Source organism: Gallinula chloropus, assembly GCF_964237585.1.
Source record: "Gallinula chloropus genome assembly, chromosome: 23".
Taxonomy (NCBI): domain Eukaryota; kingdom Metazoa; phylum Chordata; class Aves; order Gruiformes; family Rallidae; genus Gallinula; species Gallinula chloropus.
The window spans coordinates 8,423,930-8,451,462 of record NC_140108.1 but is presented as its reverse complement, the minus strand read 5'-3'; the positions used below and the strand labels follow the sequence as shown (position 1 = coordinate 8,451,462).

Genomic DNA, 27,533 nt, shown 5'->3' with positions numbered 1-27,533 from the left:
ACACCCACACAGCACTCAACATAAGTTCTCTTCTACATAGCTTGCTCTGTGGAGTGCTTTACCCTCCTAGCCCTCCAGCTAGGATGTCCTTCTGGAAATAAACTCCCCATCCAACCCTTCCCTTCTGCTCTTGCCAAGCTGCTCAGAGAGAGAAAAGAATGAGAAAGAACCAATTCAGCTGCTGCAAACTCAAGAAGAGACCTTTCTGTTTACCTTCAGGGGGGCAAAAGATGGCTCCTGTCCCTTATTAAAAAATAAAAGTGATAAAAATTACACCTTAGTAAAAAATGCTGTAAGTCCAAAACCACAATCAGTTTCCTTAGTTTCACCAGAGTGAAGAGGAAAGGTGGATTGAAACAAGTTGCCAATAAAGAGATCGCCTTTTCCCATGACTTTCTCTTATTTCCTTGCTGGGTGAATATTTGGCAGCTCCACTCTCAAAAATCTCCCTTTTGTCACAGTCCCCTTCAACACACTTTTTAGTCACACAGAACAATAATATTTGCTCTCTAAAAGCACAGTGAACACCAGTTGGACCACTGCCTGCCTGAAGAATGCAAAACTTAGGGTCAACGAAACTGACACTGGGTTGAATTCTGTGCTGACAGGCACAGGCACTCCCCTAGGGGAGCTTCATGCACTTGCAGCAGCAAGAAGTTGCCTTGGCAGAAATTCCCTTCTTGGAATAGAGCTGTGGGCATCTGATGGTCTTACACAGAATTACCACTGAAGGGCCAAGCTACTTTACTAACAGCCATGAAATAAAGCACCCCATGTTCTCACACAGAACATGGGGTTTTTTGAATGGTACACATGTAATGGAACTTTAGAAAAGCACCTGCTAATTTCCTGTCTTCTGAGCAAAGCAGCTTTAGTGTGAGGAAATGGCAGTGTCAACCAGAAGTTCTCAAGAGAAGACTTGTCTCTACACACCTAATTTTGGGAGATGCTCCTTGTAGTAAAAGCCACCAGATGCCTCCACAGTGCACTTCAGGTCTACTTTTCCCTTGTGTCCAACTCTGTAGACGTTTGTGGTGCCGTCAGACCACGTGACACTGGCCACACTGCGCCCAGTTTCTACATCCCAGCCACGGATATCAACCACACGTCCAGTTTTACCTTCACCACCTGATGAAAAGAGAAGGGGGGAGAAGTGTGAAGCTTGCATTTTAACTGAGACTAATATACAGTAACTAAGCTGGCAAGGGGAACTTCACTGAGGTATGATGATGGTTTTATCTCAACTAAGTAAAAAAACCCAAGGAACAGACCTGTCAGTTCTCCAACTGTTCAGCACAGAGACAGATGACAATAGCTGGGGAAGATGAAATTCTGGCAGAGGTTGCCACCAGGAAGGATTTCTGGGGGTCCTACCACAGGCCAGTTTTACAGAGTGAACAGAAGGACATGGATCTGCCTCGCTAACAGCATACCGCTGCCTGAATCACACCCTCTGATTAAGTGCTCTTCATACATATGAAATAAGGAACTCACACCACAAAAACCCCAAGCAACAAACTATTTGGCAACTCATGTAACTTCCTCACCGCCCGCCTGATTCACCTGGATCTGCAGAAGGCACAAGAAATCTCTGTACCCTTTTAATTAGGGAAATTAAACCATGAGACCATGGAGTGTCTCTCTGAGTTAAACTCCCTGAACCCCAGCCAGCCACTTCCTGGGGAATGCAGAGATGGAACAGCTGAACAGTGTGTGGAAGCAGCTGCTCCTCCTGGCTACAAACACTGCCCAGCGTGGCGACACGCGGCGTCACGGCACCACGTTGTGGCAAGATAAAAACACAGCAGTGCTGTAACATCCACCCAAGAACTTTAATCTCTTCCCAATACCGGCGAGGTGGAAGAACACCAAGGAAAGTTTGTTCTGGTACTTCTCTTCAGGGGCCCAAGCAAGGAGGACAATGACTGACGTGATCCAGAACCGGTGGATGTATTCATAGAATCCCAGACTGGTCTGGGTTAGAAGAGACCCCAATGGTCACAGAGCTCCAACCCCCTGCCACAGGCAGGGCCACCAACCTCCAGCCTGGAGCTACACAAGGTTGCCCAGGGTAAGGTAAATCCAGCTGGGCACATGGGACACTCTCAGCCAAGAGGAAACAGCCCATCAGCACAGAACGGAGCAGCAGGCAGGCAGAATTTGCATACTCCCTACCTCACCCTGCTGCCAAATCACTGGGTGAACTTGGGGAAGTCTCAGCACCGGTCTAGTGCTTTCCCAAACAGGGTCAGCAACATCTGTCTGTCTCACTGGGTGGACAGTGAGCTTCTAATTGCCTGCAGAGCCTTGGAATTGAACTGCTTACAGGAGTTAATGTCCTCCCTAAGCATATATCTATGTAAAAAACACCATGCAGACAAACCAGTGGGCTTTATTGTCAGCCCACAAAGACAAGGCAGTGGTCATTACAGACCAGCCTTACATTTCTTCCCACCTGTCTTGCACATGTAACTGCTTTCAGGTCACAATCGCTGTGAGCAACACAAGACTCAGACATGTAAATGCTGATCTGATCTCAAAAGGATGGATAAGCTGTACTGAGCATAAGCTTCTTTTGCTCTCAGACCCTGCAAGTATCCATGTCCTCCACTGAACTCAGAGCTGCAATAAACAGTGGGAGTCAATGTTGGAAATCTTGGACTTAATAATTAGGGGGGAAAGGAAAAGAAAAAGCTGTAAACATCACAGGGTGTGCAAGGAGGAACAGAGAGGAATGTTTCCTTAACCCTGTAGCACTACACAGAAATTGCTATCAGGAGTTATACCCCACAATCAGCTCTGGAAAAGGTTCTTTTGTCCCTTCACATTTTGAACCTGAAGATACAATTCATACAGAAAGTGTTCTTCAAGCACCGCAGCAAACAGCTCTTCATTAATGGTGATGGGAAACACTCCTTATAGATCATTTCTACTCACTATTCTTAGAAGTGTCTAAACAAGGATATTCCAATGAACTCCGAAGGAAAAAGCAGCACTGTATGCTTTGTCAGACAAACCTTATCCCACTGTGAATAGAAGCTTTGGGACAAGATGGGTCTTTATTTTATTTCTATACAAAATCTTTCAGGATGGTTCCCATGAGTTTTTCTATCTATGAACCAGGAGCAGTGAAACTTCCCTCCCACCCCCAAATGGCTGCATACAGTTCATGTCACAGAAATGTTTCTAAACAAATACAAGATAACAAACAATATTCAATACTCTAAAGCACAGCAACCTGCATCATCTGAACAGCTCCCCCAGACAGTACTGCACAGCACGTGCCTTTTCAACTAGCAATTTGGGAAAGGAAGTAAGAAAAAGAAGAGAAAGGAAAGAATTGGCCAGGGCTTTACAGGTCATCTCAAAAGCAGCTTACCATCCTGGTTACCCCACTCCCAGTCGGGGCCACGGACTACTTTAGCCCCCTGGAAAGTCCCTTTTAAGGTGATACGAGTCAGATTTTGCCGAGGACTCACTAGGACTCTGGAAAAACAAAAGGAGACAAAACAAATTAATCTATTGGTACTTTTCACACTTATAAAGGTCTGTTCCAACTGAGGTCTGCCCTATGAGGACCAAGTGTACCACACACACAGAAAAACATGGCTCGAGTTCTGAAGAGCATTTAAGAAGTGAGAGAAAACATGAAAACAGCTGAACAGGGTCTTTGATCCAAAACGCTGATCTCCCCAGGAAGAGCAGAATACTTGGGTGCTGTTCCACTTATAGCAGAAAGACAACTGGTGGATAATACTCCAGGCTAATGAAGACCCAGGTTTATCTTCTAACATCAAGAATTGTGAGATCTGTGGTGAGCTTTAAAAAGTTCTGTGTCTCTCTCAGCTGTGGGATGGGGATATCTGGGAATAAAGAGGCACACTTCCAGTCCATGGAGACAAACCCATCCACACAATGCAGCAGGGCTGTGGTGGGGTCTCCCATGTTGTTACAGACACCAGAACCCACCTCGCTGACTTGGGAAGTTGAAGGTATAGAAGCACTAAGATTCAAAAGGATTCACTCACACACACAGTGTGCTTAGGTATAAAGGGAAAAAAAAAGAAACACATCTTTGTTTCAGAACTTGAGGAGACTGTGTAAGGCAACACTAAATTGTAATAGCTCCAAGAAGAGAAATTCCCCACGTGCTTTATGAGATACACAAATTATATTAGGGCACAGCAGCTCACTGAGGGCAGACAAGTTAATACTTTTTAACATAACCATTTACCAGCATTCTACAGTATCAGGTACAACATCTGCAAGCCAAAGTAATCAAAATCTGGATTCAGCAACTGCACACCATTCCCTACACAGCACTGGGAAGCCCTGCTACAATCATCACCAAGCTACAACCATCACCAAGTGATCCTAAACATCACAGCAGGAGGGCACGTTACTTTTCTCTGCCAGCTGTGCCGCTTCAAACCCACACACTTCCCAAAGGAGAACACCCAAGTTGATTAATGTAAGCCTCATACAATAAAATATATATTTAAAACAGAGTTTCTGAGTAGGCTGGGGGGAGAAAGGGGTAAGGAGAAAGTTAGTAACTTCTTCAAACAGTCTGACACTACTTCAGAGGGAGAGTGAAGCTGACTTTCAGCTGCCCTCGGTTAAGTTTAAGGCAGCACTTGTGGACATTACCAGGGTGTACACTGCATGAAAGCGTTAAAGGCTCAGGCAGCCTCCTAGCTCAAAGTCATAAGGAGTTCAGCACATTTCATAACCTAAGCTGCAGACTGCCCAGCCCAGCTTGCCTGGTGAAAAGCAGAGCAGATTAGACCAGCAGTGCTGTGGCGAGACTGTTTCCAGGATAACACAGACCTCGCTGTCTGCCCTGCAATCCACACCACAGGCATACACACGAATCCACCTGCAGAAACAAAGAGGAAAAGAATACCTACGTGATGGTAAACAGGGGGTCTGATGTCCTGTTAAAGCAGCTTCCAATTCCCATAATGTTACAGCAGCTTCTCTGCTGGTTTTGTGCGTGCTGTTCCTAGTCTCTGCTCCCTACCAGAAAGCGTTCTCATGAGATACGAAGTCCCCAGAGTCCTTAAGGACCTGTCTGTGTTGTTCACCCAGGGTAGATCCACTTCCTAGGTGGCTGCAAAGATGCCACAACCCATACCCAGGATGACACACCTCCTCCTGACAGGCTCTTGGCAGCTCCCAGACCAGGCAGAGCAAAATGAAGTTCAGCAGCTGTTCCACAGGGGAAGGGGAGGGGAAGCTGACCAGGGCTAGGACTGACCTCAGAATGCTGTGTTTATTTTCCATCTAATACCTAGAGAGAGAAGGTGGAGACTCAGAAGGATAAAAAGCTTATGCTTGAACTTACTATTTACTTATCCATCAAAAGCCTAAGTCTTTTACCTTTCTTAACTTGTTAACAGATCTCCCACCTGTGCTTTACAACCTTATGTGTTTAAAAAGAGGGAGAGATTATTTACCCATGCGTGTTCTTCTAATCGTTGAAGGTTTGTTATCCAGATTGTAGCTCAACAGGAGGAAGATGAAGGCTGTTTTGTGAATGGTTGGGATTTTGTCTGGTTTAAACCCCAGCAAGGCTGGCAGTTGTTATGAAAGAGAAGCTAATGAAAGGGAGCTAGGGAAAAGCTCAGCTAAAAAGAAATGCTGATGATCAGCATTTGTTTTATAGCACCGTGTTGTGCACTACAGACTGGCTTCAACAACCAGCAGGGACTTGTGTACTGCATCTGAAACTGCCTGGCTACACATGCTGCTTTCACTGATTTCTGTCAAATGTTTTTCTAAGAAATTATCAAAGATATCTTAGTCAAACCCTGACACAAAGTGATAAAAATACACTTCCTTCCCCTAAGCCCTACTCGAACAAGGGAGGGGTTTCAACGCAAAAATTCTCAGTGATAGTGAAATAAAGCACCAAGATGCTTAACCAGGAAAATAACCACTATTCATTACATTCCTAGCATAATTTTTCTCTTCCTATTAACACATAAGAGCCGTCATCATTTCCCATCCAAACAGCTCTCACATTAACCTAGCACTTTCACTGGAATCGGTGGTTAGAGACCAGACAAACAAAGCTGACCAGTTCAGAGAGCTGAGCTTCTTTAAAGAACAAAGAAGCACAAGGAACTTCATCTCCCCTTCTACTTACACATCAGAGGGAACCCAGCACAACTGCCTTATTTCCCTGGCCTCACAAAAACTGTGATTTTGTCTTGAACCACACACTGCTGACCAGCAACACTGAAGAATGATGTGAGAACCAGCTGTCCTGATCCAGTACATCTTGGGTTTTAATCTAACTCGATGAGGTTTGCTCCAAATACTAGATAACAACCAAAGTTATTAGTGTGTTGCAAAAACACCCTAGGGATAAATTTAATCACTGCAACATTGCCTTTAATAACAATTTTAATTATGAGAGCCCAAGTCTGCAGCCATTTCTGCCCTGCAAATTCCAAGGATATTAAATTACTGTAGAGTCCAGAAAACACTGGGGAGCACACGCTGCAGATCCTGAAGCTGTGGCTGGGAACCACCCCCGGTTGACATTCTGCCTGTGCTCAAATTTCCCTGAGGTGCTTACGTAGCCTTTCACATCCCTGAGAGCTATGGTTCAGACAGAAAGGCAGCATCATCGCTGCCTTACAGAGATGGAAGACCAAAAGCAACGACTCTGAGAAGTTTAAACAGAGCTGCTTTTAATTTTCAGTAGCAATCTGAGGCCCTGAAGCAGTTGGGGCCCCTTTGCACCAGCACAGCTAACGTTCTGCAAGGCAGAGGCTTCTCTGCTCCGGAAAACTCTTATCCAAAGAAGCCAGCACAATGGGCAGGACTGGAAAGCAGAAGGGATGGTCGCCCTGTGCAGTGCCTGGCTGTAAATATTGTGTTAATTAGATCATCCCACCTCCTCAAAAACAGCAGTAAAGCAGAATCTCAGCTCGTGGTACAGCCCCACACCCCTTGTAGGCATGTGAGCTCTCTCAAGTAAGCCAACACCATGATCTTGCAGATACCACAGGTAAAACTGACCTCAACGATGCAAGAAATTCTAGATTCTCTAATCCTCCCTAGCAAAGCTTGTACTGAAACACTTCCAGCAAAGGATAAAGGAAGGAAATTCTGACAGATGGCAGGCGGATGCCGATTGCTCAAGCATGAACCAGACTAAGACAAGGATGCTACTAAGTGAGGGATCAGGATCACAGAAACCTATTTCAGGAACTGACTTAACCAAGAATTTCTATTGTCAATCCTTCCCTTCCTTGCCAAGGCACAGTTCTTCACAAAACCAGCTGCCTGTTGGTAACTCAGACCCCAGGGTCTGAGCTGGGCTGTCTGCCTCGTAACCTCCAAAGCTAACTCCCATGAGACTCAGTTTGGAAAGCCACAGTGGGCAAGATTTGAGACAAAGACTACTACATGTGAATTAAAATGCACCTAAGACTGCACTGTGGACAGCAGGTCATCTTAGCTGTCCTCTCAGGGATGTCTACACGCAGCCTGTAACAGCAGAGCATCGTACTGAGAATGATACAGCAGCACTGGCGAGCGTACAAAGTGAAAGGTCTTGTTACCATCCTTTAAGCACAAATGTTAGTTCAAAACACAGGCTAAGGATGTTCTAGTGAAGGCTTCTCTTGCCTAAGGTTTGATCATGTAATTCCAGAAAATGTAGAGATAAAATACACCACTGAAATTTAATCCCTATTCCACAAACCACACAGAATGTTCCAAACTAATTAAGGGCAGCCCTAATGGGAGGATATGCTCTAAAGTTCTGCAATGTACCTGTTTTTTTAAGGAGGTATAGCTAGGTAGTTTATCTGGTAAATCATGGCAGGGGAGTGTAAAAGTAAAGTTATATCAATTTATCAACAGAATAAATGAATAAATGCACATTAATAAATTGATACTTAATGAGCCTTTTAAGATGTTAGGAAATATCCTCACACAAAAGAGCCAGATTTGATTCAAAATGTCACTCACCAAAGCTTCCTAGTCTAGCAGCTTAAACTGGCATTGCACAAATAACACAAGTTACAGAGGTTACTACAGTAAATAAACCTGCAACCCCTTCTGGCCTGGTAATCACACCCCCAGCAGTTGCCATTCAGCTGCTGTGTTAGTTCAGGCTCACAGCGTAAGCAGTCACAGATGGAAGGCTCAAGCTGCCTTGAACAGGTCTGTGCTGCACATACACACCTAAATGACAGCATGCACTTGTTCCTGTAACTTATCAGATTCAGAAATCCAACTGGTAACCAGACTAGACAGAACTGGTTTAATAATTATGGCTGAGGGTATCTGCAATCTCTGCTTTGACTACAGCATAAACTACAACATGAGAAAATATTTGTATTTCTTATGCTTGATTACACAAAACACTTCCCTGTGTAGGTTGCTGGCTCCTCCAGCTCCATTGTTCTCCAGAAAAAAATAGGAGTTTTGAAGATTTGTGAAGTTGTGATTTATTGGTGAAGGAAATCTAGAAAATAGCGTGGGTAAAACACACCCCACATCCCCTGCTGAAACCCAACCTCGCATCACCCCTGAGAAGGTGATGCATGCCAAAAGCCACTGCTGCTTTCTCACTGGAATACCACCAGCACTTTGTGCAAGGCAAAGGTTCTCAGGCTTGGTTATTTGCAGAACTTACCAGTGTGCCAGACTATTCCAGCCCTAACACAACTCAGGTAAGTTTTGCTTTGCTATCCCGCTCACAGACACTGATTTACCTTCCAATTACTAAGGGGATATCTAGCAAACAGATAGGAGATTGTGAAAACAGGTCTGCAGTGAAACTGAGCTGTCCATCCATTAAAAGTAAGGATGAGAGTCTCTCCAAAACAGCCATAAAATTCAAACCAAGCAAGACCAATAAAAACCACCAGCAACTGGCAGATACCAGTAGTCCAAATGGCAAAATACTCAAAATATCAGCACTTCCTGCCCCCAGCAGTTCAAACCCAGGTCACTTAAGACCTGAAATAGCCTTCAGGTAAAGGTGTTTTCAAAGCCTCTTTAGAAAACTTACTGGGAGCCCTCTGCAGTGTCTGTCTGGGTTTAAGGCCTCTTAAATCCAGGATTAGTGCTGAGGTTTAATTGCACAGGTGCCATGTGGTGGGCCTGACAACAGCAGTTTGCTGTGCAAGGAAACTGCCCTAAAGCCTTTGCTTCCTCTGCCAAAGGACCAGCTGTTGCAAGGTGGGACACATGACAATGGTCTCTGACAACAGACTAAGAACTGAACCCCACAGTTCTTGATCTTTGGTTCAAGAGACAACTGATGTGACAAGAGCTCTTAATACAGCTGCTTTCTACCATTCTCCATCTGATCTCACTGATGGTAAGCCAATGGCTACAGTCAGCATGTGTAAGTAGCTGACCCTGCCCTGGGGCAGCTTGAGCCCATTGCCCCTTGTCCCATCTCCTGTCCCCTGGCTGCAGAGACCATCGCCCACCTCTCTGCACCCTCCTGGCAGGGCAGGGGAGGTGGGGAGAAGGGCTCCCCTCATCCTCCTCTTCTCCAGGCTGAACACCCCCAGCTCCCTCAGCCGCTCCTCAGAGGATCTGCCCTCCAGCAGCCCACTGCTACAGAATAGCAATCTACAAATCTCAGCATAGTTAAGTGGGCTTCCCCTAGGGCGGCACTTACGGCTGCGAGTGTGCTGTCTCGTAGCGCTCGAAGGAGTGAGACAGATCGTGCTTGTTGTTCATGTAACACTGTGTGCACAAGTCGTAGTCGAAACACGTTTTGCACTTCCACCGCATCCCCCGTATGCCGTGCTTCTTGCAACAGTCACAGATGATGTTAGGGTGACGGACACCTGGGAGAATGAAAGCAAAGCAATGTAAGATCCACACAAAATCCCAAGGAAACAGGCTGACCCATCTCTTGGAAGTACACCAGCATGTTTGGAAGAGAGAAATCATACCTTGCACACAGCACACGCTGTGCATGTACTGGAGATGATGCAATAATATAACACCGAGTAATACGTGTAACCTGAAGTATCCATTTCCTGGCTTAAATGACTCTCATCTTAAAAGTCACCCCAGAATCTAGCAGAATGACAGTCAGAAAAACTTAAGTCCCACAGATAAAAAAGAAAGAGGAAAGAAAAAGCCTTTGCATAGAGGCAAAGAGGAATTCCATTGCCATGACCTGGCTGAGCACACAGTGCTTCTCAGCATCAGTCCACAGGCAGCTGGAAAAGGCTTCACATTTCTGCTAGCAGGAGAGACAGATGTTACATACACCAAAGGAGATGGGTTTACAGCACTAGAGTTTGTGCTATACTCACCTATTTGTGCGTTATCATACAGAAGAAGGTCGTAAGCCCCTTGGAATCCAGTCCGGTAATTGGTTCTGTTGCCTTGATCCCACTGCACCACCACAGTCTTATCTGGAGTGGTTGGGCTGCCTGTCCGACCAATCTCAACCACGGTCCCAACGTTCCCTTCACCATTGTCCTGGCTGCCCCACTTCCAGTCCACTCCACGAACTACCCGCATCCCAACCTGCATGCTGGCATAGAGGTCTGCGTCCATGGATCTGCACAGCAACCCCTACAATTCTTCCACGTAAGGAGTCTTGGAGACAGGCAGCAGCAGCAGCAACGCATTCAGCATCGTCAGCAACATGTTCAGCACACCTAATGAGATAAGATACAATTAAGTGATGCCACTCAACACATCACAGCAATAACTTCCGTCGCAAGAACAGATGCTGGTTAAGCTCATGCCCTTTGGGCACAAACTCATGCTGAATTAGGAGGGCCAGTAGGTTTTCTAGATTCAACTTTTCAAATGAAAATATCTCAAACCCCAACTTGAATTTCTTACCTCACTGTGCTGTAAACACCATCATAAGACAGTCTGTGCAACACCATGACTGCCTTCTACTCAGCTTTAACCTCAGTCACAGTCCAACTGGTGTTTCAAAAATGACAGCTGCCTCTAGCAAGCAAGTTGGAAGCCCCTCTGCTTCATAGTATCGTATGTAAATTTAACTCCAACATCATTTAAAAAAAAAGGGAAGGTAACTTTTTTCTCCAGAATGATTAGAGAAGAGGCCTGACCTGCTGAGTAGATAAATCCATACTTCATTTCAAACGGGATCCTCAACAGCTTTAGCTCAGATAAGATGGATACGTAAACTAGCCAGACTTACAAGGTACAGAAACATTTGCATAATATCCAAAAAGATTTATTCCAGAGCACTGGGTAGAAGGGAGAAGAACCAGACAAGACATCTTTACAGAACCCCAATATCAGGTCTTAGTTTCAAACTGAGGAATAGGTGCAACAGCTACAAGAGACACAATGGCAACAAAAAGCACAGAAAACAGAGTTGAAAGAAATGATCAGGAAAAACCCCCAACACGTGCAGCACGATCTTTGACTCAAAAAGTCAGTAACAGCCAATTTTTGAAGAAGACTTTTCATATGCAACTTACCACATAACACCACAGCGTTGAGTTTCACCTGCCCAAAAAGTTAGTTTTAGTTTTGATTTTGGGATACAGAAAGTTTTAAAGATGCATATAAATGTTTCACTGCTTTTCAAAAGTAATGGCAGTTTTAAAGAAGTGCCAATGCCAGAGCAATGTCAATCTTTGCTGCTATTTATCAATGCTGGCTACAGCAGGAACAGGGAAGGGTTATTGCTTACTTGCAATAAGCACTGCTGATTGTGCTGGGATCAATACAAGCTTGGGGTGGCCTTTCCAGCTGTCGCCATGACAATTGGTAAATGAGCTGAATATCATGAGGACACTGCACATCCCCAACTCTGAATTACATCAACTAGACTGTCAAAGCCTGGTTTACTTCTTTGCTGGAACAAGACAGAGCAGTGTGGCTCACAATATTCAGCTTGGGCTGCTGCTGGGAATTCTGAAAAAAAGCCTACTGCTGCATCCTTTCACCTTTGGGCATTGCTGGGCTTCCCTCTTCCTCCTGAGGTATCCATAACATCCGAACTTCTCTCGAAGTTTAAAAAGACCTAACAAAGCACAAACCCACCAGAACACCAAGGGCTAAATTGGGCAGATTCCAAAAGTACAGCACATCTTACCAACTGCCATGACCCAGAGCCAGGTCAACCCAGGCTGACAAACCAGCTGACAAGCTCATAGGATGTGTTCTCAGATGTGGCCAGGTTGGCTGGGGCCCTGGGCAACCTTGTGTAGCTCCAGGCCTGGAGGTTGGTGTCCCTGCCTGTGGCAGGGGGTTGGAGCTCTGTGATCCTTGGGGTCCCTCCCAACCCAGCCCAGTCTGTGATGCTATGATTCTATGGCTGCTTGGTGCAACATGACCTGTCATTACCACCCCCGCCTACCAATAAAGCAACTGAAACCACTGAGGCCTAAAAATAAACTCCTTCTCCAGCCAAACACCCCCTTTGAAATGTATGGAGGAGTAGTTTGATGTAAAATCAAGTTTCTAGCACGTAGAAAGAGCCTGTATCTGTTCAGCTTCAGCATCTCTCTTGCTCCACACTTTTCCTGCTGCACAACACTGTGACATCCAAACACAAATGTCCCTGTGAACTTCATGTCATCTTTCATTCTGATCAGCACAGAAAGATGCCTTGGGCAGCGCTTTCATTTAGACTGCCTTTGTGGAGGTGAACCTAACATAGCTGAGTTGATGATGCTCTGGTGTTTGGTCTCTTTATGAAAACAGAAATTATCAAAAAGACAGACTGTCCTTTTTAGAAAGCACCACAGAGCCTAATGAGCCTAATGAGGTTTGTACAATCCCCTCTTCCTCCAGATCAGAAACAAAACGGACACTTTATTGTGTTACCTAAGATGCAGAACTGCTTTTTTCAAAGGGTCAAGAGAGTCAAACCTACTGCAGAGGAAACAAATGGAAGCATCCAACAATACAGAGGTACAAGAGCAGCACAGTTCAGTTATTGCTACATTGCTTTTCCTTAAAAACAACCACCTCTCTTGTTTTATCCAAATGAACTGGTGGAAGGTGGGGGTGGTAATAACAGTGGGAAAAGGAATTGCATGCTTAGAGAAGGCAACAAATGCTGTGGGGGGTTTTAGATGACGATGGAGTACCGCTCACCAACCTGGAGTTTCATGGCATTTCAGTGGACCTTTTCCCTCTCCCCAGGGATGAATGAAACATCACAGGCTCCAGAACTCTCAGCATTTCAAGGAAGGCAATACCAGTTCCCAAAATTATTCATCATTAAAGAATATTCCAGGCTGTGCCACAAACATGTAAAATTTATGTCACTGCAGCATAAAGGAGGACGATCCCTTGCTACCTGAAGACAGGAGAGCAGGCTGGCACACGATGCAGGGTGACACACACTGGAGCGGTGGAACAGCAGAGTACCACCCTGAGGACAGACCTGCCTGGAGCCTCAAAACGTATCATCTACGTACAGGCAAACCCACGCCTTCCCTGTGCACCTTCCCACTATGTTTTAGACACGGGTGCTACAGAGATCCCTTCTTCAAACTGCCAGTGAACCACACAAGCTACAAAGACACCATAAAATGGTCCTGGAGAAACACATCATCTCACTGCACTGTGAACTAACTCACTGGTGCAATGTAACATGCCTACACCGGGTGTCTCGTTACAGAATTGCCAGATGACAGCAACTCTGCCAACATCAGAGGTACTGAGTTGCAAGGACAAAGCCCCATCTGATCAGTAGCTCATAAGCAGCTGGATCCAGATGGGAACAGATTTTTACTGCTGCCATAGGCATCAAGCTGCCCCTGGTTCCGCAGGTCCCTGTGACAAAGGAGCTGTGCACATATTCATCCCACAGCTCGAGGAAGATGTTGTAGTTCACCTGTACCCCTGTGATGCTGAACACTAGCTAATGGAGCTGGCTGTGCTGCAGCAACCTTCCTGCAATCCCTTGCTCACTGCTCTGAAGGATGTCTTCTTAACACAAACACTCCATTTTCCACACAAGAAGGCACCAAAAGCCTTCTGCATTCCCATCTAATCTGCAGGGGTGATGCATAACAAGAGTAAAGAATCGTTCAAAGTCTTTATGAGATGAATTATGATGCTCATGCAGTCTGAACCTTGCCAGAGATCAGTATTATTTACTTCCTAAATGGAAATGTTTCACTCATTGAAGCAAATACTCCTCCCTCAGCACTGTCTGGGTCCTAATTATTCTATGGCAGGATAGGTACAGCTGCCAAAAATGCTTCACAGAGAAAACAGCAGCTTCCCACGGGAGTTCACAGACAAATAATCCATCGCAAGACAGAGGCATATTCCTGAATCCTGACCTCATCTACTGCCACACCAGAAAGAACAATCCAGGTGTAATCTAGGAGCCCATTCTTAGGAAATCCCAGTAATACTTAACTGGAAGAGAGGTTAAATACTTGAATGTCTTCAGTCTGCAACATTTTAATTGCAATAACTGTCGCAACTTCCTGCCAATGCTATTGGTAAAGGGCTCCAGAGGTAACCCAACATCTGTGGTCAGAGGCAAAGGTTGCGCTGTCCTGGATACACAGTAAACAGAACCCAACAGCAGTATGAGCAGATTGACAAAATCAGTTAATGTCACTTGGTTATCAAGTTATTTGGACAGTTTAGCAAACAGAGGAAGAGGCAAGCTATTCAGTTTCTTTTTTATTTTTTTTTTTTTTAAGCAGCTTTTCCCTCTACCACCCTCCTCCCTTTATATATTTAGCAGACTGAATTGTGTCTGAATTGCTCTACCTTGGAGTGCTTTGCCTTTCCCAAGGATGGTTCCTTCAGTGCCTGGGCAGAGCAGACTGTATGCTTTTTCAGAGGAGCAGCCGAGGCCTGCTTAGCTCAGGCTCTGATGCTGCTCTAGAGTTTGCAGCTCCTGAACACCCTTTGGAAGTCACACAGACATGGCCACAGCAGAGCTTTTATTGCCGGGTCTGTTCTGCAGCTTTCCCAACTGTCAATTCACACGCCTCAGACAAACCCACTGTACTGTTTCGGAGAACAACTCATTCCCCATCTCTCCCCGGTTTCTTTCACTTCCTTCTCCCCAGGTCCAGTCTGTCACCTCGGGCATGACATCTCTGGTGAGCCGGGATCCACAGCACCCGACACCCAGCGCAGAGCTCACGCCCCTTCGGCCTTTCGTCTTCCTGCTCTTCGGCAGTTTCCCAAGGATACAAAGCACACGCCGGCTACAAGCCCCTAAGGCTGATGTAAGGGCTCGGGCCGCGGGGCCAGCCCTGGTGCCCTCCACACAGGGAGGCGGCGGCAGGCCTGCCGGGCCTCCATCGCTGCGCAGAGCGACGGGCCTCCCGCCCCTAACCCTCGGCCTCTGCCGCTACCACGGCGGCGGGTCGGCGGCACCGCGGCCGGGGCCCGAGCTCCGTCCGCCCGAGCCCGCGACACGCTGTCGCCGCCCCGGCCGAGAGGAGGGAGAGCCCGGCCCGGCCCGGCCGCGTTACCTGCAGGCGGGAGCGGGAGGCGCCGCCACGCCGGGCCGCGGCCCCGAGGGGTCCGGCCCTCCGGCCGCCAGGCGGTTCGTTTCCCGCAGATGCCCTCGGCCCGGCCCCCTCTCCGCGCTTCGCCCGCAGCCGCGACCGCGCAGCCGAGCCGGGCCGGGCGGGGCGGCTCCCGGGCGGGGCCAGCCGCTGCCTGGCCCCCCCGCCCCACACAGCCCCGTCCCGTACCGGAGCATCCCGGCGGCTGACAGCCCCACGGCTGAGGCACCGGGCCGTTGCCCGAGCCCTGTGCGAAAAGCCGTGTTTCCTCCCCAGTCAGCCGGGGCTACAGCCTGCCCGCTCACAGGCGTCTCCGTCAGGCCGGCAGCGAGCGAGGAGCCGCCTTGTTCCCTCCAGACAGCCCTCCAGAGACTCCCAACTCTACTCCCCAGCCAGCTGGAGACAGGCGTGGCTGTATGTCGGATTCCCTGGAGAACAGCCACAGACAGCACCGTTATTCTCATGCTTTAAAAGCCACGAACCCTGCCCCAATACCCACAGCACCAGGCCAGGAGCAATCCCCTCCCAGCGAGGTCTTGCACCCTCGCTCAGGCTCTCCCTCCTGTGCACGCTCTGGACGCAAGCGCCACGCACACACCTGTGCAACAGGGTAGAGACTGCCAATGACGGGCAAGATCTTCACCTTGGTGGATCTGGGCAGTGTGAGCAGTCATCACAGGAGCCAAGATTCCCTCCATAAATTCCCATTCAGGGACAGAAAACACAAACATTACTAAGAGGAGAAAACACTCTGTCTTCCACCTGATAAAACAGGCAGATCAATGCTTCCTGAAATTCATTATTCAGCACATACTGCATTCACGCTGCCCCCACGACACTGCCACGCAGCTATAAACCCATTCTTCCACACAGCATATACAGTGAGTAAGAGAATTAAGCTTTGGCCTCCTCAGCACAACTCAGAGGTGGGTAAAGAAGCTTATTTTAATTAGAAGAGGATCTAAAGAGTTTTACAGCCTGTGTTCTAAGGCCTGCCCTCCTCATGCAAACAGTGAAGCAGCAGCACAGGAAGAGCTACAGCCCAGGCTGCGTTTATTACATTAACTTGCAGCAGACTGGGAGCTAGATTACATCTCAGCCCCCTCTCCGGTCCTCTGGGAAACAGCAAAGGCAGGAGAAACAAATAGCAGCACAGTAAATTAATGAGATTCTTCCATGGAAAAGCAACAGAAAGCATTGAAAGGATTAGGAAAACAGTGGAAAGAAGAGAGCCACAGCAATCAATAGCTGCAAGTGGCAGTAACCTGATGACAGGAATGCAAACGTTTACAAGGACCCTTGAAGTGACCAACCATCCTTCTGGATCAGTGCTCATAAGGACTTAACAAGCAGAGCAGAGGTATGCCAGGGACATTCATTAGCAAATGAGTTGAATCATGCTTCAGTATTTGATCTTCAACTCATCTCTCAGGGAAGAGGTGAACATATGCAGTGTGCCCTGGCTCTGGTTGGTATGGCACGACTCACTTGACATCAGCAAAATAACTGCAAGACAATGAGCTCTGTCAAGACAAACGTCACTCGCTTTATCCTCCCTTGATCCCAGTGCAGACTGGGCAAACCTCATGAAATGTTTACAGACATCTTGCACAGACAGCCCGGAACAGAGCGCATCAGCACTGCCTGCAACAGCAGAAACCCAGAGGAATCTCAACAGAAGACCAGGAAGCAATCAGAATGGGGTCATTCATCCTTCAGCAGACAGCGTGACAGTGGGACACCAAGGCACACTGGTGGTAGTCCTGCTGGCCTCCTGCACTGCGCTGGGGTTCTACACAGCAGCCAAGGTCTGCAGTCCACACCAGGGCTCAGAAGGATCTGTTCCCAACTAAGAAAGGCAGCAGAGAGGCACCCGACTCCGGAGCAGTTTCTTCAACCATTCTGCATTATTTAGCTGCTGAGGTGCTTCACAGTCACTCCAAGCATTTTATTTCAAGCCCTCACCACCCCCCACCCCCCATTTTAACTGCTTCTTCCAAGGGAACTTCAGGGACACCATGCTGTTAAAAAAAGTCCTATCAAGCAGCGAGACATTTGGATTGATCAGCTAGCACTGCTGTAGAGTTTCAAGCATGACTTTCCTTTGCCCTCGCACTAGGAACATCAAAAGAGATCCACACAAGTGGGGTGTGATGGTTGATTTCAGTCAGCTCACACCAGCCTAAGAACGGCTTCTGTGGCTGTGCAGCCAGGGTTCAGCAGTGCTGCTTCTACACTCCTCCTGCAGGCACTCACCCTACAGAAATAAGGCTTGGCAAGGCTCTTCCCCACTCCCTGACACAAGCAGTGTTTTTGTGAAACCCACACAGGTTGAACAGCTAAATGTTTGGCCAGCCATTATCTACACAATTAAGTATTGTTCCCTACCTGCAAACCAGAAATAAATACTTGTGCATTCTTTAATAATAAACAACAACTAGGGTCAAATGCCTCTGACCAAGGCTCGAAACTGCTAAGTTAATCACCAAAGCTAGTACTCATGCCAATAAGCTCAAATTCAGAGTTACCCTTCACTTTCTGCTCAGCAAACAGTAAAACCCCAGGACAGCACAGCATGTGCTCTCACTACAGGAAGCAGTGTGATTTCTCTCAAGGATACACACAACTTACAAATATATCTGCTATTAAATGAAACCAGACCAGAAAAGCAGCAAAACACGCAGTAAAGAATCCTTTCTGACTTAGCACGATATAAGGACTGTCCCATGGCTTTTGTCCCTTCCTGGCTCCAAGGTAGGGCTGTGGGGAGCTGTCAGCCCTTGCCATGGGCAGCTGGCTGTGTGCTGGGCAGATGTGCTGCCTTCTGCAGCTTCACACCTGGAAGGGCCCTTCCCAGCTCCCTGCACACCTGAACTTCAGGCACGCAACCCCCAGTTTATAGCAGGGGTCCTGTCTGAAGACTTCTGTCTATTCCAGGGCACTTTATTATTATCCCAATGCCACACCAGTTGAATTCCCAGCTCTATCACTTAGAAGTCTCTTTCCTTGTCCACTCAACTCTGGATATCCATGCAGTCCATTTGTATTGGGCCCAAGAGTCCTCCCCTGAAGATAAATATTCTAATCCTCTCCCATTTCTTCAGAACAGAGCTCATCATCTACTCCTCAACTCGGTCAGTCTCTTACTTTGAGCCAGCTTCCCCACTGCTCAAATCCTTGCCTCCTCAGCAGGTCTCTCCTAAGCAGCTCCCTGGCAATCCCTTTGATTACCTATGCACAAAACCCTACTAAACAAGAAAAAAAACAAAACCCTCTAGTATAAGGGTGAATATTGAATTTTAACATATGATACCTTTTTCTTGCTTCCAGAATGGTTGTTTCAATAATTACTGATAAACACAGGGCTTAATACTACCTCACCACACAGCACTAGTATCAGGCCCACTTCTTGATGGGGATAAATGTGCAGTCAGGCCCGCTGAGCTGTTTGCTGTTTTCCAGATCTCATTCCACAGCCCTTGCTCATGCAAAGAGAAGCTCTGTCAGATCAGGTCTTGTTGAGATGAACCAGGACTGGGTGGTGAGGCACCTTAGCAGGAGCTGAACTACTTGCAGAGGTGTTACTTGCAAGAGGAAAGTTTTGCAGATCAAAGCAAAGGACCAGCAGATCAAAACCAATCATTTCTAAGTCATGGAAGATTTCACTGCTATCAGATCAAGTCCAAAGAGACAAGAATGGACCCAAATCCTGACAACTCCACTCCTATTTAAAACAGCCATCTGATCCTAATTGAAGACATTAATTAAAAAAAAACAATGAAAACTTCTCTATCAGGGTTAGTCTCAGCTTAATTTTGCTAAGATGAATCTTTTCAACAATTATGCTGTAAAAATTCAACAGGACAGGAATCTTCACAGAATCACGTTGAGAGTTGGAAAGAACCTGGAAAGCTCATCTGATCCAACCCTCTGCCAGAGCAGGATCACCCAGACTAAATCCCACAGGACACATCCAGGGGGGTTTGAATGTCTCCAGAGAAGGAGACTCCCCAACCTCTCTGGGCAGCCTGTCCCAGGGCTCTGTCACCTCACAGTGGAAAAGTTTCTCCTTCCAAGCTGTAACTGTGCAAATCCTACTGGGAACCAACAGCACATACCAAGAGTATCACCCCAGGCACTGCTATGTTGTGGTTCTCTTTGTTTTCAAGCCCTTCTGGTAACAGCAATGAGCAGTGAGCACACTCCAGCTGAAACACAGTTGGGGAAGGATCTTGCATCATTTTATCCTGGGAGAGAAAAGAATGCATAAGGTGATACAGAGAACGTTTGAGTTCAAGGTGGTCAGCACAGCACCTCTCTCACCCACCACTGTTTGGTAGCAACATTTTTAAAGCCTGGTAAGGCCCCACTCCCCTTTTTGGAGAAGGCAGTTCCCAAGGCTTGATCTTCTGCAGCTAACAAAGATGGCTAGAGAGCAAATCCAGAGCCTAACAACAGCACAGAGGGCACAGACTCTTAGTTCCCTGTACTAGAAGATCTTCTAAGACAGAATGATCAGCCACTATGTGACAAACTTAACCACTACAAAACCATTACATTCCCCCCCTCAGCCCACCAACAAGATCTGCAGAATTGGCAGCATAGTTAAATGTTTCACTGAAAAGCCACAAAGTCTCAGAGACAGTTTACTTCCCTCTTCCCTGTGCTGTCAGGACCTCTGTTTTGTCTAAACTTTGCAGAACAGCCTCACTGGCACAGAAGGGGAGACAAGAGCAGATGATGTCTCTGTGGGTTAAGCATCAACAGCAGATAAATGAAGCCATTTCATTCTTACTTACAAATTACTCTCAGCAGAAAAAAATAAATAAAAATAGAAGTGGGGCAGCTGCCTCTGTTAAAAACCAATCAAGGAAAAGCCTTCATGATGTTAAAGCATTGCCATGCCCCAAACCTCACCTGCTCCAAAGTATATTTAACTGTATTACATAAACAGAATAAAGGAGGTGATTAATATGTCTTTGCTCAGGGATTAATATCTTATCATTTCAGCTCCGCTGTGTAAGAGCAGGCACACATCCTGAAATACTGGGACACAGAGTGAAGAAAGGCTAAAAATACCTACCCAGGCACGATGCTATGCTTAAAATGCTCTTGATGGGACAGTCTTTATCTCTACAATCAACACTTGTCCTTTACAAACACCAGCCCACTGATCTGTTTTGCCTACACTTAATTTTCCATCACATTGTATTCTAGCACTGATGTGTTACAGCCAGAGGGGAGTGGTGCCTTCCCCTGCACCTTGTAGGAGAGATACTCACAGTGGCTTACTATCTACTCCTTCACCTTGTTAAAGAATGCAGGCCTAAAAGAAGCACCAGCAAATTTATTAATATTCAATAAGAGTTTTGGGCAAACCCTTCTGAGAAGCTTGACCCCAGCACTCTGGTTTCCTAAAAATTGGCAAACGACCTCAGAGAGGAGAATGGTGAAGTCTCAAGAAATACACTGATCAGGGAAGTTCTTCCAGCTGGGTGTGAAGGCACAAATGAAAAGCCTGCAGTCTTCTGGAGATCTCAAACTTCAACCCACCTGTGATGACAACAGGTGAACCTGCTTCAAAACCCCAGCACTCATCTGCACAGCCCCAATCCAAACTGGTTTGGTCACAAAGGGATTTTTGTCAGTGGTGACTAACAAAATAAGTCAAACAGAAAGTGACAGTAATCAGCCACGTGATCTACCAGAAGCAAAGACCCAGCACAGCGCTTTTAATTAATCAGGTTCAGTGCTAACTACAGGAGCAGACCCATGAAATAAACTGGACTGTGCAGTAGGTCACCATCTGTGTGAAGCCACACAAACAGCACATGCAACCTTCAGGAAAGACCTGGGTGAGTCAAAAAACAAACAGCTGTCACAGGCTGCCAACCACTGAACTTGTGTATAGCACGGTTTTGGCAAGGACAGAGGTAAGCTTCCTCATAGCAGCTTCTCTGGTGCTCTGTTTTGGATTCATAGCCAGTCAGTAACATCCCAAAGTTTTAGCTTTGCTGAGCAGAGCTAAGACAATACCCATTCTTTTCTGCTTCTCACACTGCTCTGCTAGCAAACAGGCTGGGGGGGCACAAGAATCCGGGAGGGAACACATCCAGGAGAGCTGACCCCAGGGACATCCCATATGACATCATGCTCTGCAATAAAAGCTGGGGCAAAGAAAAGGCAGGGTGGGATGATTTGAGTGATGGTGTTTGCCTTCCCAAGCGACTGTTAGACTCAAAGATCTGCTTTCTCAACTGTACCTTTCTGGTTCACTTCCCCAGCCACACTGGGGTGGAGGTGAGCAAGCAGCTGTGCAGTGCTGCCCTGCCAGCCAGTTAAATCCCTGTCCCACCCAGAAAGGTGGAACGTTTCTTGCCAGGGTCAGAGATGGTCAAAATGTAGATTTACAAGTCAACATCAGACAAGCCCTGCAAAAGAACAAGCTCCCCTTAGCAGCTTCTACTGAACACAAAAACTTCAGGCTTTAAACTGGTGAGATGAGTGCTCATCTGCCTGCTGGAGAATTAAGAGTGATTATAAGTGAAAGTTCACACTGGGCATCTAGCAGATCTCTCTTATTTCATCCCACAAGATAATTGCTCATGAGCCCGATGAAATTTCCTTCTGGCTTTCGATGAACTGTGTTCTCTCCAGGAGGGAGAAAAACAGCTCCAGCCATTTGCTTTAATTGGACCTGACAGTTTGCAGATTGCTGCCTCCAGCCTCGAAAAGCTCAGTCACTGGGGCTGAGGAGAATCCACTTTTTCCTCAATAGCAGATTTCAGAGTTAAATTAACACTGTATTACAGTAAAAACAAACACACCCTGCCCAAAACCACCTACAACTACCACGTGATGTTGTTTAAATAAGAAAAAGGGGGAAAAGTGGGGGGAACTGGTATTTTAAATTCCCCATACCCTCCATGGAAGATCCTTGCAGCACAAGGAAAATAAACAAGAACTCCCAAGTGTTGCATTGAGTGAGTGGCTCCCTTCCCCACTCCTGCCAAGAATCCCCATCACTATTCTGACTGTTGGCATGAAGAGGTCAGTGGTCAATCACCTACCACCCCTTGCACTGGCTAGCAGGTCTTCTGGTGCCTGCTCAGAACACTGACAAAAAAATCACAATGTAATAATAAAGTCAAATATAACCCACCCAGGGAAGTTAGAAAACCTCCATTACTTAAAGAACAAGCTCAGCATATCTATCAGGAGTGGTTTCAGTGTAGTTTATCATGCCTCATGGCAAAGGATGGACCAGATCCCCTCAGCAAAATCACTCCCAGACCTATTTTCAATCACCTAGAAATGGAGGACCACACAGAAATGTATTCCAACACTGAGAACTCTGTCTCTGCAGCAGATTTCAACTGTGCCCTTAATCAGCCATTGCTGTAATGTCTTTCTCAGAGGCAAGACCATCTGGCCCAGAGCTGATGGCATTAAGCCCCAGGCAAAGCTCAGGTCTGCACCTCTTTCATGCCAGCTCTCACTCCTGTTCACCAAGAAATTATGGGTTAAAGTCAACTCCTAATCCTCCAATTGCTTTGTCTGTCCAAAAGGGCAGCAAGTTCCCCCACAAGTCATGCCAAATCAGAAGACTAACATTACTGAAGGAGTAAAGAATCAAGAGGAATTAAGGCTGAAGTCCTGCTGGTAGACATGTGGTGGGATGGAGAAAACACGTACTGTGGGTTTGTGACACAGCTGTTCCTAGGTACACAGACACTGGCCCCCTCAGCAGTGGTGATACAACAGGATTACAAATCATCCAAGTGAGGAACACAGCTTTCTCCAGCTTTTCAAAACCAAAAGTAGCTACTTCAGACTCTGGCACAGAGCAAGCTGGAGCATAAAACCTGCTGAATCTCTGATGAGCCTTGATAGCTCATCCTACCAACTTTCAGATTCCCCCTCAGGCTTTCAGAATGGTCAACACTGCACTCCTGTCAGTTTTCAGCCTGGAACGTGCCCTTTCTGTGCTCTGAAAGCAGATCAAAAGGTTTAAGTCTAATCCATCCTGACATGCCTTTGGCTAGAGAGACATCAGTTGCGTAGGAGCAGAATGAATTGAGGAGTTAGCTGTTGCCTTCCTTGCTGGTATTTAACGGAGGTTTGAGGGTCAGCACGTACACCAATTCATTTACAAGTCTGTACAGTTCAGAAGTGCAGATGTTATCTTTCAGCTCCCAATAGCTGAGTACACTTTACAGATGGGAAAGCCATAGTTATACATGGAATGGGTGGCAGAGCTAGGAACAAAGCTCCCATTTCCTAGCTCCAAGTTCTGTTCTCCACAGCCTGGCCCATACTACTCACAGGAGAGGGAATAAAAAGAAAGTATCAAGCCATGGTCCAGCATGTATCCTTGCATTCCTTGGGCTCATATCAAAGAACATGAATGGAGGTCTAAGATCAAGCCATTACTGTCCTGACAGCACACATGCACATCCACTGAGGCCACTTTCCACACACAGCCAGTCTAAACTCTAGAAGACTCATTCTGTGTTCTGGGAGATTTCAAACACTACAGCTCTCATGGCAGAGGGAGTAGAAATATTTAAATTCTACAAACCTCCCAAGAAACAAGAGACTCAACTTTCTCACTCTGTGCTTAAGGAGAGAAGAGCATCCAGTGCTCTCCCTCCAGAGCTTGTAGCAAGAGCACACGGAACATTGCACTGGTGTCCCTCTGAGCACGCTGTATTACAACACCCCAGCCCCTCCAACAATGCCCTTGATATACCAGCAATCAGAATCCTTGAAAAAAACAACTAGGACTCACATAGTCTGCTCACAGGACTCTGCTTTCTATTCCTGGATCCCAGCAACTCAGAACGAAGGGGGATGATCAGCACTGTCGCAAGCGGTACGGTCACATTCAGCATGACCCTGAATTCTGCCAGAGCCCGGGGAGCAGTTCTGTGCCACAGATGATGAGCGAGGCAAACAGATCTGATAGGAATAGGCAGCCAGGGTCAACATGACCTAGAACTTAATTATCAAGTTGGAGAGAAAAACTTCAGGAAAACCAGAGATAGGCAAGTGACAGAACTGAGCTCTGTGAGCAACCAGGACCAACGTCACACCAACGCAAGGTGAGAGATGAGCTTATTTCAGAGATGCCTGCCGCAGCTCTGACGAGCCCATGGTGGTCACATGGCCACCTGCTTTTGAACAAGGTAGCTTAGAAAGCCATGGATATACCCCCTTTTTGTGTAAGGATGGAAGGAGACAATTGCCACCTCCATACCTGCAGTACTTCTACAGTTTTTGCAACTCCCAAGACAGAAACACCACGCACAGTGAATGAGAGCGATGGCGATCCTTCCATCCAGCCCGACGCAAGGCGCACGTGCAGCACAGCCTCCCTGCCTGCTCAGCTGTGAAGCTCCACGTCTGACCAGCCTGTCTGGGAGTTCACAGTGAGGGAGCCCTGGGACAGGCTGCCCAGGGGGTGTGGAGTCTCCTTCTCTGGAGAGATTCCAGCCCCGTCTGGACACCGACCTGTGCGCCTGTCCTAGGGACCCTGCTTGGGCAGGGGGTTGGACTCGATGAGCTCTGGAGCTCCCTTCCAACCCCTACAATTCTGTGGTTCTGTGATTTGTCAAAGTTTTGGTAGACAGATGCTATGCATGGATTCTCAATCCTTCCAAACCACCCTAGCAATGGATTAGCAGCCGTTGCAGAGCGAAGCAGAAGAACAGATTCTTTATGTGCTATTTTGGCACAGGGTCCTTCAGCCACAGAGCTTCAAACGTGCATTAGGAATAAACACAAACCACACAAAGGCATACAGCAATATCTTAATCAGCAGAGAATTAAGCCAACCCAAATATCACACAATTATGAAGATTCTTCTCATGTCGGTGACTCAGCAAGGTACACTGTGCAAAGAGAAAGGGATGGGAAATGTATTTACTTCTCTGAAGCCTAAAATGAGAGTAATTAGTCAAGAAAACAGCACCAGTGGTGATGCTGTATAATCACAACTAGGTAACTGCTTGTTACACCTGCCAGGCCTACACAGCGTCCTTCCAACCCAGAAGCAGATGAGATTAGTACAGAAAACAGGCATAAAGTACTGAAGACACATCAGTTAGAGCTGGGACTACAGTGTGAGCCACCAATCCACTGCCATGTTAGCTGGCTGCCTTAAGGACACACATCTTGAAGGGAAGCATCACCTGCCCAATGGAAGTCAGCTGCTGCAGACTCAGTGCAGAAAGCAAAGCTCAAAACAGGGCAAGAACCTCTCTAGCTCTGACAAGGCTACTGCAGCTTTCTCTTCCTGATTTCTGTTGTCATCACACGATATCATTCCACTCATAACAATGTGGGCAATGTGGGTTATTTACAGTAACCATGGCCCTAACAGTTCACTCATCTGTATCCTGAAACCACGGATGAAAAATTCAAATCAAGCATGAAAGAAAGACCTAGAAGGGTGCACAACTGCACTGCTCTTTGTAGGAAGCAGTTTTAGGAACCCAAGGAGCTGGAAGCAGAGGAGGAATAAGAACAGCATCCCAGTGGAGCCAGATAAAACTCCTCCTTAAGCAACAGAGAGGTGCAGAGGATGTAATGAAGCTCTTAGTCAAAAAACAGAGAAGGCTGACTAGTAAAGCTGAGCTGAGGTGACCTCCATGAAGGTGAGCCAGAGCTCACTCGTTTCTAAGTGAGGTAGAAATTAGAATTTGTTACATTCAGAAAGTAAGTTCTGGGGTTGAGTGTCTGCAGGGAAATCAGGACAAACACATGCAGAGCTTCCAATGCAGCTGTACCATCTTCTCTAGGATTAGGTTCAGGACTCTGAGTTCAGGAAGACTGCAAGTATCATAGGAACACAGGAGAGTAAAAGCCTCATGTGTTCAGTTCTGAGTTATATCCAGCATACAGCACATGCTCCAGTCATACAAGATGCCCAGTAGGAATGGCTGCCAAGCTCTCACCTTAGCAAATAAGGACTTTTACCTGCAGTACCTGTTTCAGAACAGGAAAACAAGACATGTGTTTACATTCTCCAGGGCTGCCAGCACTCCCCATCCAGAAGAAATGAAAATGGAGCAGGAGCCATCAGACACATCCCACTGCAGACCCGACCCTGGCTTAGCGCGGCCCAACGAAAACTGACCACTCAAAGCAGACCTGTTCCCAGCTGAGCCCGAGGACGAAAAGAGGGGAAAGGGCAGGCACTTACCCGGCAGAACCGAGAGGGAACTGATTCCAGACGGGCCTCCGGAACGCCGCTGTCCTTCGCCAAGGGCTGCGTCTGCTTCCTTCCCCCATTCATTCTCGGTGCGGGAGTCTGAGCAGGGGACCCGCCACAGCGGCCTAGGGAGAGCGCAGGCCGCGCCAGAGGAGGCTCAGGTGGGCACGGCGGCCGCGGCCACCGGCTCCTTTCCCACTCGAGGCCTCCGCCGGACGAGACACGAGCCCGGCGCCCGCCCCCGCAATCGCGGCGGCACAGGCGGGCTCAAGCCCGGCCGCAGCCTCCGCACCTCCCCCGGCGCAGGCACCTCCCCGCCGCCGCCCTCCCCTCTCCCGCCCCCGGCGCCCCAGGCCCTGTCCGGCAGCGACACCCAGAGAGTCCCTCCGCGCCCGGCGCCGCCGCGGCCCGCCGGCTGCCCCCGCGCCGCCCAGGCCGTGAGGCGGCCTCGCACCCGCGGCGGCGCTGAGGCAGCCCTGCCCGCTGCGCCGCCGCCCCGCCCCGGCTCCGCTCCCTCCGCGGCGCCCACCTCTTACCCCCGGGGATGAGGCCGAGGAGCCGGACCCCGGCCGGCCGCCCCGCGGGTGCTGCAGCGGCGCCGCTCGACCCCGCTCCTCCGGGGCCGCCCGTGCGCCCCGCCCAGGCCTCCCGCAGCCGGTGGCAGCCGGCGGGGCATGCTGGGACAGGTAGTTCCCCGCCCGCCGCCCGCGGGGCGCCGCTCGACTACAAGTCCCGGGAGGCCGCGGGGGGCCCCCACGGCGAGGCCCGGCCTGGGGCACGGGGCGGGGCGGCCGCTCCAGCCAAGGGCGGGTTCCCCGGCCCGGCCAGGGGCGGGC

At 47.9% G+C, this 27,533-nt stretch overlaps 1 protein-coding gene across 1 annotated transcript in view; it reads right to left on the bottom strand.

Annotated features, from left to right (window-relative positions):
- The window catches only part of MIB2 (MIB E3 ubiquitin protein ligase 2), a 44,671-nt gene extending 17,962 nt beyond the window's left edge, over positions 1–26,709 (bottom strand). Inside the window, exons 1-7 of the mRNA XM_084274509.1 lie at positions 26,689–26,709; positions 26,441–26,471; positions 11,463–11,490; positions 10,308–10,658; positions 9,659–9,830; positions 3,380–3,486; positions 934–1,128 (exon numbers count right to left, since the gene is read on the bottom strand). Coding sequence (XP_084130635.1) covers positions 934–1,128; positions 3,380–3,486; positions 9,659–9,830; positions 10,308–10,554 — 721 coding nt within the window. The 5' untranslated portion in view covers positions 10,555–10,658; positions 11,463–11,490; positions 26,441–26,471; positions 26,689–26,709. The remainder of the gene's footprint in view (positions 1–933; positions 1,129–3,379; positions 3,487–9,658; positions 9,831–10,307; positions 10,659–11,462; positions 11,491–26,440; positions 26,472–26,688) is intronic.
- Positions 26,710–27,533: the final 824 nt, after the last annotated feature.